A 20,014-nucleotide genomic window follows, 5' to 3' on the forward strand; every position below is an offset into this window, starting at 1 on the left:
CTTAGAGATCCTGAAAGACTCACTCTACTAAAACTGACATTGATAGATGATTTCACTGTGTGTCCACAATCTCATGTCTAACTTAAAAGCTAGCTTGTACTGACTAATTAAGTACAAAAATAACTCAGTGAAAGATATTGCAAGTGAAAGATGGGAGCCTCAGGCCTCAGGATACTGGAAGTCTTCAAGTACACAAAGATGCATTATGGACTTAGTTAAACAAATTAGTGTTGTGAAGTAAAAAGAATCAGAGCACAGCATCCAAACTTGCGATAAAACTAAGGCCACGGTAGAAGTTTATCTCTTTTATGGTCTTTTTAGAAACACCAACACATAGATGTTGCCAATGCACACAAATTATTGATGGATATCCTACACACTGCTGTGTAAGCAGCAAGCCAACTTTCAAGCTTGAGTGATTGCTGTTTTTTAATCTTCAAGTCCCTATATTTCCCACCCGAGTATTGCACATCCCATATAGTTTTAACATAAATATAGGAGTACGCATCATGGCTTTTCTTTTAAACCCACTATATTCTTCTTCTTCTTCTTCTTCTTCTTCTTCTTCTTATTATTATTATTATTAATAATAATAATAATAATAATAATAATAATAATAATAATGACAATGATAATAATAAACAGGGCCCCTGTAGTATATATTGCAAATATGACCTACTTTTCCAGCAAGCATAGTTTGCCATGAAGCCTACAATGTTTTATAGAGAAAGGAGACGTTTTTTTCTTGTACAGTAATATGTGAAAATGCACGTTAGAAAATGCACACACAGCATATAATGCATGTCCAATTTCCAGTGACAGGTTCATGTGCTGAACATAGTAGATTTAGGAAAGTTAGAATGAATGCACTACATTATGTTAATAGGTGTCTCATGCAGCCATAGGAAAAGCTTTTCTTCATCATCTAATTTCAGCTGTATTAAACCGCAGCCCAATATTCTCCCCCTGCCTAATGGAGCCAGCCCTAAATCTCAATATGTAGAATAATATCATGCATTCTTCATCTACAGTCCAGACAATACCCTGTGCTCTGTGGATAGATGCATATTGGAGATTACATGAGCTCTTACAAATGGACTGTAATTAAAGAGGGAGATGCAAGCACTCTTGAGGAAACCCTAAACATAATAAGTAAAGAGAGACTCTGGATTTGAGAGCACGGAGCAAGACAGAAACGACAAGTCCATCACAGAGTCTCGAATGAAGTTCACAGTGGGTTGGAGTGAACGGAACCGTGGCTGTCTGTGTCTGACTTGAATACCAATTTGCATTTTTAAAGAGTACCACTGACAAGACCTCTCTAGCGCAGTGTCCTGAATTGTTTATGTCTAAAACCATCAAGCCTGCTCAGTATGCTGATCACCTCCAACCATTTATTTTGCCCTCCTCATAATATAAAACTCTTACCTCAGCTGTGGCTGTACAATCTGTTTCAGGAAACTCTTTTTTTTCTGAGCACTTCAGTGCTGTGTCCATGATTTAGTTTTTGTGATAACATTCTCAATGTACCCCAGATTAATTTCCTTGTTTTCCACAATGCTAATACTTAAACTACAGGAAGAGGAGCATTGAGAAACAGAAACGTTTTCGACCTTTTGGTGTCCTTTATTCCTAAAGACGAGTAGGAAGCAAAGGGTTTAGTGTGGAAAGAATGTGCAAGCATTTCCAAGAATAGCTCTTGGCCACTAAGCCACCCTTGGACTATCTTTGTTTAGTCCTGTGAGATTTGTCTCAGAAGCTCCCTTAGAATGATAGTTTGCCCAGTTTTCTTGTGTTGTGGAGTGCAGAGCCGAAATTGATACCACTGTGTAGCACAGTGTGACGTACTCAATGGTCCTACACTCCACATGTGGCACGCCTCAATCGTCAACATACAAGACAAATGAAAGGAGCATGGTAACCTCTTTCTTTCTTACAACTTTGTCTTTTTCTGAAAGCTAAGAAGAACAATGGGTAGTTACATCCTACACAGTGCAGTGGCACCACACATGATGCGTGGTATCACACTCTGCCATCAGTTGTAGTGTGGTGGTGTCTGTTGCATCACTAGAACTGCAGAGAAGGCGTCCAAAGTAATGGTCAAGGTCAGGGAGGGCAATCTCATGCATGGATGAGGGAAGCTTGTCTCATTAAGGAAGGTCCAATCACCGTACATTTTTATACAATAACTCAGTGGCAATACACAGATAGGACTAAGAGCTCATGTGAGGAATTCTGCTGTCCCCTGTGGACAAAGCAGTGTGTCTTGTCTCTTTCTGTATGTGTTATGTTGTGTTTTTCTGATTTTCTTTTTTCCTTGAACCCTTGAAAGCACTCAATTCTCCTGACACCCAACCCTGAGCAGTGGTTTCAATAATTAATACCAACTACAAAGAAATGATTCATTCTTATGTTTATGGTCTTGTTTGCTTTTTTAGGTTATAAAGAGACACTACTTTGAATTTCAATCTATCTCTAAACTAGATTAGAACTCCTCACAGGAGCTCTAACAAGACTCTGAGGTTGGTTTTGCTTAGGACTGCATTTCAGCCTAGGATTCTGGCCCCTTATTCCCACTAATCTTAGTGATGTATGACTCTGCAGCATCACATACTACACTAATCCATGTTGCATTTATATCACTTTGTCCAGACATGTTGAGGGAGTGCATCAACTGCAAGTCATTTCATGTAGATCAATGTTGTGTCATTGCTAGCTGGGCCAAGCCTGGCTGAGAAACTCGATGATGAAGAGGGTGTCTGTGTTTGGGTTGGGAAATCTAGAGGGCTCTTGGACTTAACCTTGTGACACTTGGCTTTTCTCGAGCTAGTTTTCAATCCACTTTGTTGCTACGTGTCTATTTGAGATATACCTACTATTTTTTGAGTAGCTTGAGTGGTCCTTTAGCCGGTACTCCAAGTCTGAGCTTCAATCATTTCATTCCTTAACTGGCTCTTACTTTGCATTTGAAGATGCAAAGTGGATTCAAGATTCAATCCCAAGTAGCAAGAAAATTGTGATTAATGCATTGCTTGATGTCTATAAGCAGCGGCTAGGACTTCTGGGCGGAGAGCTCGCTGTTGAGCTTTTCTAGTTTTCATTAGCATCCTATTCTGACACATTATCATTCTCTAAGGGGTGACAAAAAGAGACAAACAATTCCCGGCTTCTTTTTTGTCTTAATTATATGCATGAGATCATGGCCAGGGGCAAAAGTGGATGAGGGATAAGGGGAAGGAATAAAGAAGGAATGAGAGATGGAGAAAGAGAGAGGGGGAGTTTCTATCAGCATTATAAAGAGGTGCTATAGCTTGTGATGAATAGCCCTCCCCGGTTGGCCCCATCCATGGGCATCACCGTGACTGGAGTCCTCCTGATATATTCACCGCCCAATCTCAGTCTCCCCCCTAGTTTTAATAAGGTCATCAAGTTGACTGAAAGATGCATCCACTGATAATCTGAGGTGCTATCTGCAGAACAGGTTCAGAGTCATCCTTTTTTCTCATCATACGCCACCTCTGCTCCTGTCAGTGTCCCTCAATCATTTCATTTAAATTAGCCACCTCTTGATTAGACTGTGCAGCATACCTCCCACATTCACATTACACTGATCCCGAGCTTATCACTGCAGAGACCAGGTGCTGCTGTAATGAGAAAAGAGTGGCAAGTAATCAAAGTTCAAGATGACATATACCTGCTCAGTATACATGTGGTGAGAGCATGAGACATGCTACAATGTGCACACTTAGCTGTTTAGACAGCTTCGTCCTTCTCGCTCAGCCTCGGGGTTTCCAGTGAGTGATTCATGCTAGTATTTGGCCTTTTCTTAGCCTGCCCTAGATCTTATCACAATCCACCAGACTAATTTTGCATTCAGGAGGATGCACAGCCTGAGAGATAGCTCTCTTCAACTTATTGAAATGCGCTGAGTGCTGTCTTGTCAGTTGTAAAATTGTGCGAAACCAAGACAAAAGCATAGAGGAAATGCTGGCTCATAAATCATTGTGCAGCATTCCCTTTGACACATCCTAACTCAACATCCTACTATTAACATCCGGCTTTGCCAAATATCAGTTTGCAGATATTCAGCTACAGTGTCGAACCTGTGAACTATTCAAACAACTGCGGAGAGGGGAGCTTTGTGTGGATTGAGTAGTGCTTAGCAATAGAGCTCCCAGAATGTTGTCTTGGACCTTTTAGTAATCACAGAAATAGTTCTGCAATGACAAAGATTTCACACAGTTCATCCATAAGACGATATCTCTATATATTCACACATACTCTTTAATGCTTTGCCTGCTTATCCCTGTATGACTTTAGCTTGCCAGAAGGATCACAAATAAGGTTTGAAAGATCATTGCTGCAGCGTTGGCTGCTTTAAGTAGTTCTGTCAATCACAGACATGTCAACAACATTCCCTCAGCAAGCATTTTTTTTTTCCGAGTACACAACAATTTACATACTGCAGCTGCTCATTTTCTCTTTGTCCGCTACAACACTGTTGGCACGAGGTCAGTCCTAGATTCTACAACCTACCAAGAACTCTTGTTCCCAGAATTTGGTAGAAATGTTCCTTCCTTGAACGAGGAGAATGTATGTATCTTAATCTCATTTGATAGCTGTGCCTAGACAGAGTAATCTCTTCCAACATTATGTGCAGCATGAAGCTTATCTCTTTAAAGAGGATGCTTTTTCTTGTTGTACCATGAAACTGCTTCTGACTGAAAGAGCTTCAAAGGGCTTCTTTGTTTCATAATGTGCATGCAGCTCATTCATGGGCTTGATCTTCTCCTTATTTCCTCTCCCTACTCTTTTTCTCTCTGTCCTTTTTTGTCACTTCATTTTCTCCCTCTTTCGTCCCTCCTTTCTTTCTTTCATAAATTAAAAATCATTTTTGCATCCATAGTATACCCCATCTGGAATTTTAGATATTAGTGGGTTTTTTTTTGAGTAAAAGGCAATTACTCTCAACAACCACTGCCATTTCCTCTGGTGAGGGATTACTTCTGTTTTTGTTTTTATTTTCCTACAGCTTTACTTCTGCCTAGATTTGGTTTCTCTTGTGCAAAAAGCCTTTCTAATGCATATTATTCTTTACTCTCCTTTTTCAATCTATGGTGATCCAGTATGTTGTAGTGTATTGAAAAAGGGATTGATTGCTGTTTTCCATTCCCAGCCTCTCTTTCCCATTATAAATTTACAATGTTGCAAGGCTGTCTGCTCTACCTGTTTAGTATTTTGTATCAAGGTAGTATGAAGTGAAATCTTGTTTCAGTGAAGGCAGAAAACTCTGATGGAAGGCAAAGAATTTCAATGGATTCTTTCAAGTTGTGGTTGCACAGAAGGTCAGAGATATTATCAATCAATGAACACAACCCTGAAAGGATCAATAGCCACATAGGCTTAATTTTTGGGACATGTTTTTACATGACGTGTATTAAAGAACACTAGCAAGAATATAAGGATCATGGCCTAAAAGCATGATCCCTGAAGTGGGTTGCAACTGAAGGAGTAATCTCGGAGAAAACTTCAACTAACTCAGAGGAAAAAAACAAAATCTGTTTGAAATACCAAGAATGCTTCACAGCTTTGCTTGATTTGCACCTTTTAAAATCCTAACCCTTATGGACATTTGAAATTCTTACTCTATGATAATGTGAGTATGGTATTCTCAAACACAAGATCCCCAAGCTTTTTTCATCAAAGCCAAAGGAAAAACAAATATCACAATGGGTAAAATGAATATTTTCACAGTTTATGCATGATAACGGTACTTAACTGACAATTAAAACTCAAAATGTTGCCTTGTCTTTACAGAGCGTCAGCGAGTTTGGCCTAGACATCATTGAAACTCCTGAGGGCGACAAGTGGCCACAGCTTATTGTCCAGCAAAACCTTGATCGTGAGCAGAAGGACACCTTTGTGATGAAGATAAAGGTGGAGGATGGAGGCAACCCCCCCAAGTCCAGCACTGCCATTCTCCAGGTCACCATCTCTGATGTCAATGACAATCGTCCCATCTTCAAAGACAGTGAGCTGGAGGTCACAGTCCCAGAGAATGCTCCCATGGGGACATCAGTTGCTCAGCTTCACGCCACAGATGCAGACCTGGGCTCCAACGCACAGATCCACTTTGCCTTCAGCAACCAGATCTCTGCCTCAACAAGACGTCACTTTGCCATCGATAGCTCTACAGGACTGATCACTGTGAAGCAGCCACTAGACAGGGAAGTAACCCCTGTTCATAAACTCATTGTCTTGGCCAGTGATGGCAGCTCTACTCCCTCCAGAGCCACGGTGATTGTTAATGTAACGGACGTTAATGACAATGTTCCAACAATAGACACTCGCTACATAATCAACCTGGTTAATGGGACTGTTCTTCTGTCTGAGAATGCACCTCTCAACACCAAAATAGCTCTGATTACTGTTACTGACAAGGATGCAGATCTTTATGGTAAAGTGGCTTGCTACACTGACCATGATGTTCCTTTCCGGTTGAAGCCTGTCTTTAATGATCAATTCTTACTAGAGACGGCTGCCCCCCTAGATTATGAGACAACTAGAGAATATGCAATTAAGATAGTGGCCTCGGATAGGGGGACGCCTCCTTTGAACACTTCAGCTATGGTTTTAATTAAAATCAAGGATGAAAATGACAATGCACCCATCTTCCCCCAGCCGGAAATCCAACTTTCCATACCAGAGAACAATGACCCCTCTACACAGTTAATAAAAATCAGTGCCACTGACGCAGACAGCGGACATAATGCTGAGATTATTTATACTCTTGGCCCTGATGCGCCTGATGGTTTTAACGTAGACAGGCGGTCAGGAATCCTTTCTGTTGGCAAACGACTGGACAGAGAGAAGCAGGAGAGGTACTCATTCACTGTCATAGCGAAGGACAATGGCTCCACATCCCTGCAGAGCAATGTCACTGTCAGGCTAATCGTCCAGGACCTTAATGACAACAGCCCAGCTTTCACACACCCAGAGTACAACTTCTATGTGCCTGAGAACCTGCCTCTCTATGGAACCGTGGGCTTAATCACAGTGACAGATGCAGACGCCGGAGATAATGCTGTTATAACCCTGTCCATTTTGAATGGTAAAGATAATTTCATCATCGACCCCCAAACCGGTGTGATCAAGCCCAACATAACCTTTGATAGGGAGCAGCAGAGCTCTTACACATTTATGGTTAAGGCTGTTGATGGGGGACAACCTCCAAGCTCCTCCTATGCCAAGGTTACGATCAATGTAGTTGATGTGAATGACAATCGCCCTGTTTTTGTCATCCCATCCTCCAATTACTCCTATGACCTGGTACGGACCACCACCAGCCCCGGCGCTGTAGTCACAAGAGTGTTTGCCATTGACAATGACACAGGTATGAATGCTGAGCTACAGTACAGCATTATCAGCAGCATCATCATCACATCTAGGGTCTCCCCTCGAGGTCTCTTCGCCATCGACAAAACAACGGGTAACATTACACTACAGGAAAAAATAGTTGCAGCTGATCAGGGGCTGCACAGGCTGGTGGTCAAGGTCAAAGATCTAGGCCAGCCTGAGTCATTACATGCCATTGCGCTTATTCACTTGTTTGTCAATGACACTGTGTCAAATGCTACCTTTATCCAAGAGCAGCTACGAAAAAGCATGGAAACACCTTTGGACCGTAACATAGGGGACAGTGAGGTAACACCTCAAGCCAACGGATATGTCATTGTTGTCATAGCTATCATAGCAGGGACCATGACTGTTATCTTGGTGATATTTGTGACTGCTTTGGTGCGTTGCCGTCAGACACCCAGACACAAAGTAGTACAAAAGGGCAAGCAGAGTGGAGAATGGGTGTCACCCAACCAAGAGAACCGTCAAATCAAAAAGAAAAAGAAGAGAAAGAAGCGATCCCCCAAAAGCCTCCTCCTGAACTTTGTGACCATAGATGAATCCAAGCCTGACGACCCTACCCATGAGCATGTAAATGGCACGCTGGATCTCCCTGTGGAGTTGGAAGAGCAAACCATGGGGAAGTACAACTGGGCCACCACGCCTACCACCTTCAAACCCGACAGCCCAGATTTAGCCAAGCATTACAAGTCAGCCTCCCCTCAGCCTACATTTCAAATCAAACCGGAGACCCCAGTCGCCCCAAAGAAACACCACGTGATCCAGGAACTCCCTTTGGACAACACGTTTGTGGTGGGCTGCGACTCACTCTCCAAATGCTCATCGACTAGCTCCGACCCGTACAGTGTCTCAGAGTGCGGCTGTCAGGGGGGATTCAAGACTGCGGGGCAAATCACCACCCGACAGGTAATTCATGACTTCCTTTTTAAACCCACCCACACTAGTCCCCACTCACACTCCCCTTGCTGTCCCATGGTAGGTGATTTGAAAGGGGGAGGGTGGCAGCATGAAGCCAGGGGATATTCCCACTCTGATCATGACCATGTCTACATGAATGTCATTTGCACTTAAAAACAAGTCTGCTCAAGACTTGCCACTAAAAGAGAGAACACAAATTTGTTGCCATTCAAACAGCAAACCTTAAGTTTTAATAATTTTTTCTAATATACGTCTAAACCGCCTTTATAAACCACCACAGCTGTGTCAAGTTCTTAGAAATTACATTTTATAGTTTCATATTCATAAGCTTGGACTAGGCTGTCTACAGATGAGTTTTGAGGTCAAGGGCAAATGATACCATGTGCTAATATGCTTGACTGACAGTTATACGAGATGAGCTGAGAATTAGTAAGTGAACAAATAAATGAAGCACTCAAAGGCGCAACTTAACAGAAATTCTTTTAAATGAAGTGTGGGGGTATAGCAGAAAAAAACAGCAAAAAATATCTTGACATTTGAATGAAAAAAAAAAAAAAAACTTGATAAATAATCCAACTTTTTTGTGGCTTCTGTCCTCGAAAAATTAAGTCCTGTCTGAACCGTGCAAGTGAGACTTTGCAGGAGAGAGCCTCATTTGAATGCCGAGGTACAGCAGAGGGCTTATGATTCCCTAAGAGATATGTGCCAAATGCGAAGTGCCCTAATAAATAAAAGCTGGCGAGGGAAATAAATGTAAATCAGAGGTAAAGAGAGGTGGCCTTGCTCTGTGCTGACAGCCAGAGCTGAGCACTGGAGGGAAGACTGAGTACTGCTTTTGGCGGGGGGAGGGGGTCACAGAGATCAAGGTGACGCAGAGCCTCGAGACCAATATACTTAAACACCAAGGGAGCAGTAGTCCATAAAAGAGCCTGCCCGGCTGGCATTGCATTTAGCCCATAAATGCTCTGCTTTAATGACCCCAATTATTGTTATTAATGGTATATGTAGATACACATTCTTTACATTTTTTAAATTAGCTCACATTGGAAAGGTGCAATGACATCACAACAATGGTTTGCTGCTGTGATAAAGTGCATTTTTTCTTAAGAGGGCTATTAAACATGCAAGCATTGTGTCTCGGATACATAAAAACATGTAAGTAATATGAGCAGCACAATGTAACCAATCAGCACTGAGTAGTCTTTTGCACAAGGATGTGATTCATTCAAAAGTGTGCATGGATTTCACACAGTGTAAAACATGCGCCTGAATTTGCTTGCTTTTTCAGGGTTTTTTTGTTTTTTCACTTTGTGTTTTTTTATATTTATTATTTGAGGGTTGGGTTATTGTTTGGTTGCACTGGCTTTCATTTTTTTGTTCCTATTTTGATCATAATTATCACAACTGCCATTCATCCAATTCTGGGTCAATTTCATGATATTGCATCAATAATTGATTTTGTTTGATGAGGTGCTTGCTTTTGTTCGTGTCTAGCCTCATATTGCACAGAGTTTTCAGATCTTTGGTTAATTTCTGATTTCTCTTGCTTCGGGTATGTACTTGTGTGATGGCAGGCATTGAAATTCCTTGTGGCAGAGTTTTGGTAAATGACTGTTGATCCCGTGAAGTATTATGCTAAGTATAATTTATGGGGACACCCACACAAGGTTGATAGTCATTCCCCTCATGCACCTTCTATTCAAAACTGTGGTTTAAAGCTATGCTCTGCCATGGTACGTTATACATAAGCTTACAGCATGCCCTTGGTACTAAAGATTTAATTCATAATGTGTTTATACGACACACTGACGACTTGTCAGAATGATTTCTCCTCGTACTACTAGCGAGTGCCATGAAATATTCAGGAATATTCAGACTGTGTTCTTCTGTTCGGAATTATTATCTGTCATGAATTTTACGCATCAAGGGTTTAAATTGATTTTCACTTATGTTGCTGATCAGAGTAGAGTATATTTGTCAGAATAATTTAAAATCAATGAATTTATGATTAGAGAACTCCCCGGCAAATCCTGGGGCCTTGTTTACACTGGATTTTTCTTACGTGTTTTTATTCATTAACTTTAAAAAAGGTCAGGTCTTCTGCATAACATTTTCATATTTTGGTGACACAGCTCTCACAAATGCCAGCAATTTGAAGTCTATCAGGAGAAATCCGCCCTCACTGGTTTCCCTCACCAACCATATCTTGAATGATGTTCGGCTGATAATTCTTTTTTTTCCTCCTGTCCCCTTGAGCGATTGAAAAAACGATGCCTCCCACTTTAGACATTAGATTTCCCACCAGTTTTAAGTGTGCTTATTTAAAGCCTGTGTCAAAGAAAAAAAAAGCTAGAGCTTTGCCTGATGAGAATCCATGGCTGCAAAGGTTAATTAAATGCACCAAAGGGTTAATCACTTGTAATACAGTATGATTAAAATCACTCTAATTAGGTTTCCAATAAGGTTGATAAGAAAGAGGGAAAAAAAAAAAGACAGCCTTCCTTTAAGATTATCACCGATGCCACGTATTATCCTTAGGTGAATCACATTCTCAGAATCAAAAGCGATGTGACAATAGATGACCAGCTTTACTGTTTGTTGAAGCCCCATTATAAGTTCATCTCTGCCTGATTTTATCTGCGTTCTGCTTTAAAGAAAATCTCTTCTCAAAGACCAAAGAAGAACACTTAAAAAAGACGCCCTATCAAAAAAGAAAAAAAAACAGTGCTTGTTGCTTTCATCTGAGGAGGCAAAAGAGAATATTTTAGCACTCCAGCATTTCAAGAGATCATTTCAAGTGTTGCTGTTAAAACAAAAGCTGCATTTTGTCGGTCAATGCCAGTTATTCTGTCTCCCTTGAGCTTTAAAACCTAATACCACAAGTCCAAAAGCAAAGATCACAGCCAGGTTCTCGTGTTTTCCTTTTTGTTCATCAAAGTGACAGATGGTGCTTTAGTGCCTTTACAGTGATCTCTCATAGCCCCACACCCTCCCACACACCTAAAGCAGCTGAAAATGAAGCAAAGACAAAAAGCCCGCCAATGGAATAACAATTGGGAGGGCACGCAGGAGGAGATGATTATGGTTTAAGGTCACTGAAATGTTTTCAGGGACTTTCGAGTTGTAGCTGATAGAGAGTAAAGCTTGTAAAAATACTTCAGAGACTGCAGATTTGTGCCACCATATGGCATCATTATACAGCGCGAGCCGTATTTGCAAATGAAAACCTCCTCCCTCTCCCTCCCTTGTCTTCTCAGTTTTTACGCATCTCATCATTTTCTTTTAACCCCTACCCTGGGATATTAGAGGTCAATCTGCCTCCAGTGATGAGTAGCTCTGGTGAGAGTATGTGCTGTAGCAGGAGGCAGATCAAATAAGTACCACCCTGCTTGAGTGATCTCAGACATCATCATGAATATGCAGGGAATGGAAAAAAGGCTAATACATCCTTTTGTTTGGCCCGTAATTCTTGGGCTGCGGATCATAGTGGGTCACCGCTAAATAACAGTAACCTCTTATGAGTCAGTGCAGGAAAAAAAAAAACTGCTGCTGCAGTTGGATTTTGGATTGCACAAGCACGCTTTGCAGTTTGATTAAACACCCCTCAGAGCACAAGTGTTGTTTTAATGCCTTATTCATAATGTAATTTATGGTATTATCTTTAAAAAATGGTAATATTATAAATGCATTGAATAACAAGGGCAGCAGTAAACTCCACTTTTGCATATCATCATGTAGTTGTGTGGGTGAAGGTACAGGCTCTTTACTCTAGCCACCCATGGTCTGATGACAAAGTGCTGTTGCTGACTCATGGTGGGTGCAAAGCAAAGAGAAGAGGCTATTACTTTAAAAGGCTAACTAGGCATGTTAATCAACTCTGACACCAGAATTACATTTTGGAGGCTGATCATGTCGTTGTGTTGTTTTATTTTATCATTTTTTTAGTTTGTGTGCTTTGTTTATTTATTTGTTTGTTGAGTCATTGCATCTGTGATCAATGTGCCTTGCAAATGGAAGCCCTATCAGGTCAGTTCCTTCCTGATTCAGAAACATACTAAGGAATGTCATATTCTGTACATATCAGAGGACCTGCTGGCAAGGGTCCGAAAGAAAGAGTGGGCCTAAATTGATCCAAATGGCTTTTTGAGGGGAAATGACGAGTGTTGCACTAGTGTGGTGGGAGACAAAAAGACAAATTGGGAGTGATAATTGGATATGATTGCATGCTCTGATAAGTACAGGAAAAAATGCACAAGCTTGTGACACTTGTAGCATTCTTCAAGGAAACCTGACAAGATAATGACTTGATTGCCAGCCGTGCCTTGAAGAATGCTTTTTTTATCCTCTCTTCAGAGATTTTTTTCATTCAGTGTTCGGTGTAGCCTCACACTGATAAGGCTACAGCTCAGGCTGCTCAGAGCTCGATGATATTGTAACTACAATCTCCCTATATCTGTCTGTCTCTCTATATTTCAGGAGACGGCACTGAAACCACCACACTATGGCACACTCTGTGGCACAGGTACAGCTCGCTCCCACAGGATTAAAATCAATCTCTAGCTCCCACTACCAAAAGAGAGAAACAGAGAGAAAAGAGAAAAGAGAGAGGGCAGAGGGAGAAGGGAAGGAAGGCGAGAACTGAAGAGGGGAAACAAGTACTTTACTGTCTCTACAGCCTCAAAACTCCACCTCTTCATACAATCGAGAGAAAAGATGAACTTGAAGGAGGGGAGAGAAAAAAAATGTCAGAAAAGAGAGACGCTTCATGTTGCCTGCCTGAATCTTGACAAAGCTCCTCCTGTGAATCTGTTGGAAGTTTGAAATGCTTTATTGAGTCCTATGCTATTACTTACCTGTGTCAGTGAGGATGATACTGTAAGCCCTGAACCCTTCTCGAAAATGTCCCACTCAAGCACCCACTCTGTAAAATAGGTGTCAAATACAGTCAGTAGATCTGTAAAGTATGTTTATATGTATGTATGTATATCTATCACAGAGTTGATGGTGTTTATATTTATTGATTCCATTTCTTTGCCTTGTTTTTAAAAACTGCCTGGTGGCCATTTTATTTTCTTACTTTCTGATTCTTTTGTATTATTTCACTCTCTTTGGGCTTGCTCATGGAAGAAATGACTTTTAATGTATTTATGCTGCAGCACCTACAACGTGTAGGCGTACATTTCTGAGCCCATATCACAGTGAACCTTTTTTCTGTCAACTTTTCGCCTATTTCTGTCCCACTTTTGAGGCACTGATCGCATTGCAAGTACAGAGTGTGGCGAATGTCACAGAAATCTGCATGGCCCCACAATTTTCGACCACATTTGTAGTGCTTTTACAACCGTGCTACTGATCGCCGTGCTGTTATTACACTGGGGGAAGATGGTGGGACAAGTTTAATACTTTGAGCTAAGCCACAATCACAGGGGACTAACTGCTGGGGTTATAATCAAAAGCTGTTTATGTAGGGCAGATTTGAGGAGCGCTAAGCCTAACCTTTTGTATGTCGCTTTCAATTCAGAAGTGATTTAACCTGTGAGATCCACATTAAAATGACTCCAGATGGTATAAAAAATAATAATCCTCAGGCAGACTTTAATACAAGTTGGCTTAGGGCAAAATGACTTGATTTTTTTGCACTTATTTACACTGACAAAAGAAATTTTGTGATAAGAAGAACATTCAAATCCAAAATTAAAAGGTAATCCAGGCATCAGTTTAAAAAAACAGCAATAAGATAATGTTTGACAGAAAATCCTCTATGGTGCACTAAACTTCTACTTACGCATTCTTTCTTTTTAAAGCATCATCTTACTTTTACTGTTTCTACACCTATAGCTTCAGTATGGTACAGTATGTTCTGACTAGAATACTTTCTGCAGTATACACCAGTTACTGGCTTGATGGGTTAGCAGCATTGTTGTTCAATAGTCCTGTTAATTGGTAAGCTAAAGACTGCTTTGATAGGTAAGGCCTTAAAGGCACCCACAGTACATACATATAACCATAGAATTAGAGCCATTAAAATGGTCATAGTCTGTTTATCCAATTGGAAATGTACAGATGGACTGGACTAGAGGCTGTTTCCCATCTCTTGGAGGACTTTATATAGTTAAATGAAATAACTGCACGGACTAGAAAGCCTTTTTGATTTCGTTCCAGTCCTGTCAAAGTCCTGCAGACTTTGTCCATTTTAAAGCTTTTAATTTTATGTGCGTTACCTCTTTGTGAGGCAGGCTGTTATTATTGAGGAGGTATATTCTTGTAACTATGGTATCAAATGTATTCACTACTGCGTAGGAGCCACAGTATGAAATATACATAGCATCCTAGCACTGTGTAATAATTAGATTTTGCCTGATCTTTGGGGAAAAGAGAAAAAAATTACTCGTACATGGGGAGAGCTTTTGTCCATGTAAGGGAGACAGACAACCTCACTTTTATTCAATGTGAAGTACAATATGCACCTTACATGATCTTTGTAACTGAATTTGATTTGCCAGTGTGGAGAAAATTGTAAATGTTTTGTTTATGTATGTGTGCGCTTCTGAAATTTATTAAAGTTTTTTGCATTGTATTGCATATTTTGATGACTCTTTTTATTCATTGTTTTAAAAATGCCATGCTATATCTCTATAGAAAATATGCACACTATACTTCAAGGCACTGTGTCGAGAAAAAAAAATACTTAAATGAGGCAAAAACAATGTTGCAGAGTGCTCATTTGTTTTTCTCATATAAAATTAGCTTGTAGCTTTCTAGTACATGTCAAACAAGCTGTGCCCTGCAGGAGCATGGTGGTTGTGTTGGTTTGGGTGCCATTAGTTGGCTCATTTTAGCCCAGGAAGGACCCTCCACACACAATTTCTTCAACATTTTGCAACACTGCTGCTCTTAATAGGAAAAATAGAGCTGGAAATGGTTAAGACATACATCGCTCATTACAGATAAAAAGTTATGGAAATTTGGTGGGAGCACATCCTTTGAAGTGCGCAGACAGAAAACAGCAGAACATGGGCTTTTTTTGGAACAACACAACTTTTTTTCCCCCCCTTTCTTCTCTCTGTGTGAGGTTGTTTCACTTCTATGAGAGCTGATAATGATGATTTGATAATGATAACCCTGTTATTATGATGTACAGTAGTGCACAAACACAGGATTCTACACATCTGAAGAGAAGATTGATGCTAGAGGCTACAATAAGCACAGCTCTAACAGTGTCGGGCTGTGTTTATGCGGATTTGATCCAAAAATACAGACTTGAAAGGCATGAAACAAAGCCGAAGTGGAGACAACAGAAAACGTTTAATTGCTTATCAAAGTTATTTCATATTTTAAAACTGAGAAAGAGCTAATCAGATCCCTCGGGGGAAGCATCCTTGGTGGTTTGAGATGGTGATGCACACTCGAGTGGAATACTCTCATATAAAGAGTGCATAAATGTCAGGCTTCTATTAATAGATGACTGTAAACCTGCTAAATGCTGTATACTTACTCAAAAACACAGAGCTTGGCTGGATCGCAAGGTAGTTGTTGCTCTTCAAGCTACATAAATTATGATTTGATTTTTTTTTGTGTGTTATGCATAATTAGCTAATGAAGTGTTTTCAAATGAGCCATAAATAAATAAAATAAAGCAGAGCCACAGCTTTAATGAGTCTCTACATTTGTGCACAAAGATAGAGTAGGCGATGAATGGATTTTTTTAGGCTTTGAGTGCAATGTCAAGGGTGAGGTAGAAGGAAAGGGAAAAAAAAGATTGAGAAGAAGCTTGAGTTCCTGGTCTGGTTTAAAGCAGAAAATGTCTTTTGTTTGTCTTTGGATGATCTTTTTGTTGCTCCTATGTTCACACAAAGCTGTGCAGTTGTTACAGCCCTCAGCATGTGCTTGTGATTTTGGTCAGCTCACATTGAGTGCATTCCCTATGGTTTTTATCATCTATAAAATGTCTTTTAAAGGTTGTCCCTTGGTTATGTTACAGTGTGTCACTGAGGGAAGTGTTCTCAGAGTCTCTCTGCTGACATATTGGTTCATGATTTATGAGGCTGAAGTGTTCAATTTCATCTAACAGGCCAGTAAGCTTGTTAAAACTAGTAAGTTTGATTACATTTAATGCAGTAATTTGTCTGCAGATGGACAAAAGCAGAGCCTAACACACAGGATCTTGCACAGACTTGCATGAGGCAGTTCTTTGTGCTGTGCAGCTGAGACTATCCATATGGCATTCATTAATTGTATTATTTACTCTGTTTTTCAATTTCTTTTTTTTCACAATGTACAAAATGGCTTGGAGGCTTCTTCAGTAGTGCTTGTCTTATGCAGCAGCTTCCTGTGATATAAAATCTTCATAGGCACTGCAGTAACAAAGAGAAGCATGCTTGGTATTATTTATGAAAAAGAGGCTTCAGACGTCATCAGGTTCCACATATAAAGTTGCCACTCTTATAAAAAAGAGAGTGCATGCGCCAGTGACTTTCCACAACCTTGAGATCTCAATCAGTGCAATCAGTACCCCAGCCCTTCTATCAATTATTCCTCTTTCAATGGGACATGATAGATGTAACATAAAACTAGAACATATTTGTTATTCATGTGGATATCACTGCAAAGGAGCTATCAAGATGGTACAAGCCCTTTTTTCTTCATGTTACATTGATTTTACAAGTCAGTCACATTCTCTGCTGAGTCCCCAGTCATCCACTGCAGACAGTATAGAATGTCAATTGTAGATAACAGACTTTTCAGAATAAGAGTTTGCTGCAGTGGCTTTCTAAGCTTATTTTTGAAAAGAATGTGTGTTAAGCAGTCTGAGCAGGATGCTGGCACTTTTATGATGATATGCTGGTGATTTTGAGTGTTTACAGATTCCTTTTTGCACCTCTCAGTTTGCATTATGATTCTTTATTCCACCCATGCTTTCATAAAATTCACACAAATGTAAGTTTCAGTGATGATTTCGGACACATTTATAGTGTGGTATATGGGCTTTTGTTCCTCCACTAAAACATGCTTTTTATTTAAATGTTCAAATGAAAACATAACAAATGATTTAAATTAATCATTTAATGTTGAGGGTGTCCATGGGGAGGTGCAGGTCAATTAGTCAAGCAGCGAGCATGTTCAGTGTACGATTCGAGTCTGTCCTGGAGCAAAATCTGACTGTCTAAGCAGAGGCTATTTATGCATGTGTTGTGCAGTGGTGCAGGAAACAAGGCAATGCTGTCTTTCTCTTGCACTCCACTCAAGGCAACACTCCACACAATTGCTGCCAAATCTCTGCCAAACTGAATAATTCAATCATCCCCCATAGCTGCGGTGGTCGAGCTACCTTTGTGTGTGCAACAATCAAATCAGTGTGGAAGCCCGCCGAGTGGTTATTTCTGAGACACTGAGTAGCTCTACAGCCCGGAGATTGTTTTCATTGAAAACAATTCTGTTGATTAAACGAGGTGTGACTGTGGAGCGGGGATCTGAGGAACATCGATTGCTTGTACAATTGTTTGTTCCTTGTTAAAAGTGTGATCTAAAACAGTAGTTGTTGCTGATGGTGTGCAAGGAGCATATGGTTTGCTGCTGCCTGCGAGACAGTGAGTGTGCCTCTGTCTTCCCCGAAATTTCTAAAGATGGAGAAGTCTATCGTCATTGCTTGGACCGCATTAAATGGTGTCCTCACTTTTTACTGCCATGCAAATGTTTGAGGGATGTAGTTGCTGGCGCTTTGCTGTGGCTTTGTCAGTGCTTGATTGTTTTGTTTAATATGTGTAACTTCAGTTGTTACAGTTGGGATAAGTGAGCTTTACAAGTGATATTTCTAAGACATTCACTCTCAGCATTTCCCTGAATCCTCCCCTCTTTCACATAATCACATTGTTCCGACGTTAGTTTCGCCCATGTAGATTTAACACTAATCCTTCCCGGAAACATTAAAAGAAAGAAACAGTTGAGAAAAAGCAAAATATATTTATCATGTCAGCTCCCAGGTCAGTGTTGGTGTATCAGCATTCTGTGGCCATCTGCAGCTAAGCTGCAGCCACACAGAGGATGTTTGCATCCAGATTTGTCCCTTGTTTTATCCCCTTTGAAGCATACAGTGTAAAAACCTGTCCAGCAATCCATCATGCTGCTGGAGCTAATAAATGCAGTTTTCAGACCTAGCCATGTGCCACTGTGGGTCATTGTTCAACACTTTGTGACGCTGTCAGTATTAAGCAAAGTAGATTCTAGTAGAAGCCTTTTTTGAACTAAATGAGATCAGTTCCCAACGTGAAGAAATGAACTGATTTGAACACAAACAGGGCCGTATATGACGTGTTTCTGTATGTTAACCCCAGGTCTAAAAAACAAATAAACCAACTTATTCCTAGAAAACTGACTGGTGTTAAATACAATGTCAAACCAGGATTCAGTGGTTGAATGTTTGTAAGCCGACCCAAAGGCAACAACTTAAGACATTGTCCAAGGAAGGCCATGTCTGTGTGCTCCATAATCCTGGTAATCCCTGTTCAGAATTCTTGATTTGCTTTTGTAAAAGAGATTAGAGGACGATAAGATGCTCGTTCGCCTCCTTAGAATAGCTGATAATCTGGTTTGAACAGAGGACTCAGGGGGTATTTAGCCTGCCTTAACATTTGCCCAAGCAGATGGCGCTGACGGGGGAAGGTGCAACCTTAGCCTCCACACCCCCCCCCTCCCTTCATGGTCCACTTTGAAGAAAAAAAGAAAAAAAAGAACAGTGGGATGATAATCAATGTTGTTTATTTTGCTGCTTGACTCTTTAAGTACTTTCAGCCAGATTATAGGCTTTTGCAGGGGATAATCGAGAAACCGCAGACAATTGCCTTTTTCCACCCTGACAGTATCCCCCCACAAATGCGTAAAGAAGGCGATTTTAAGAAGATGCCGACTCTTAATTCCTGATTAAGTCCCCTTGCAAACCCTGTTAAAATTAACTGGACACTGTGCTAATCACTGCATTTTAAACACCCACTGTTCTGGCGCAGTGGACACACCATATCAATGCACGAGAAGGCATCCCATGAGTGATATCTCCATAAGTACTTGTGTTTGAAGCTGCCTGTTTCTCAACACTATGACACACACACCATGAAACCCGGAAATCTACTCCAGGGTAATTGTAACACTTCAGGGCTGACACAGCGAGTGTGCTGACCTCTTCTGACTACTGACAGAAGCAAGCCTTGTCTTGCCCATGTGGCAAAAATCAGAGATGGGAAGAAAAGAAGGATGGGAGGAAAGGAAAGAGGACTCTGATGTAGAAACAAGAAATCTTTAGTTTTGTGGTATGAAGTTTTTGGATGTCTGGATTTTACTAAATCAAACACCTAGTTTCATGTCTTCTGACTGTTCATGTGTCATGTCTTTTGAGTGTTCGTGGCAACAAAGTACCTCTGATCACATGCAGTGTGTAAGCTTGACTGCATATAAGCCATTAAGTCGTTTATATTGGTTTCCTAAGCCCACCTCTCTAACCTCAAGCCTTCGGCAATCTTCTCAACTTGGCCTGGACACCTGCAACAAAAGCATTTGTCTAATGAGATCAGCCCATTAACTAATTAGTACTTCCCATGACATAAGTAGGATGACTGTGGAAAGGTTTGCACGTACTGCAGGACTGTTTAACTGAAGCCTTGGATGCTGTTTCTCCTCTCTTTGTCGG

General features: G+C 40.7%; 1 protein-coding gene and 1 long non-coding RNA gene across 3 annotated transcripts in view; one reads left to right on the plus strand and one right to left on the minus strand.

Annotated features, from left to right (window-relative positions):
* The window catches only part of LOC141793245 (uncharacterized), a 252,698-nt gene that overhangs the window by 43,650 nt on the left and 189,034 nt on the right, over nt 1-20,014 (minus strand). The gene's annotated exons all lie outside the window — the stretch shown is intronic.
* The window catches only part of pcdh11 (protocadherin 11), a 135,776-nt gene that overhangs the window by 7,439 nt on the left and 108,323 nt on the right, over nt 1-20,014 (plus strand). Inside the window, exons 3-4 of one of the 2 annotated variants that reach the window (XM_074673770.1) lie at nt 5,818-8,325; nt 12,814-14,871. In XM_074673770.1, the coding sequence (XP_074529871.1) occupies nt 5,818-8,325; nt 12,814-12,897 (2,592 nt within the window). In that variant the 3' untranslated portion in view covers nt 12,898-14,871. Of the gene's footprint in view, nt 1-5,817; nt 8,326-12,813; nt 14,872-20,014 lie in introns of those variants that run through there. The other variant, XM_074673768.1, reaches the window with a different exon arrangement.

The sequence above is a fragment of the Halichoeres trimaculatus genome, unplaced genomic scaffold (assembly GCF_033239565.1).
Source record: "Halichoeres trimaculatus isolate MK-OKI-2021-1 unplaced genomic scaffold, fHalTri1.1 fHalTri1_scaffold_7, whole genome shotgun sequence".
Taxonomy (NCBI): domain Eukaryota; kingdom Metazoa; phylum Chordata; class Actinopteri; order Labriformes; family Labridae; genus Halichoeres; species Halichoeres trimaculatus.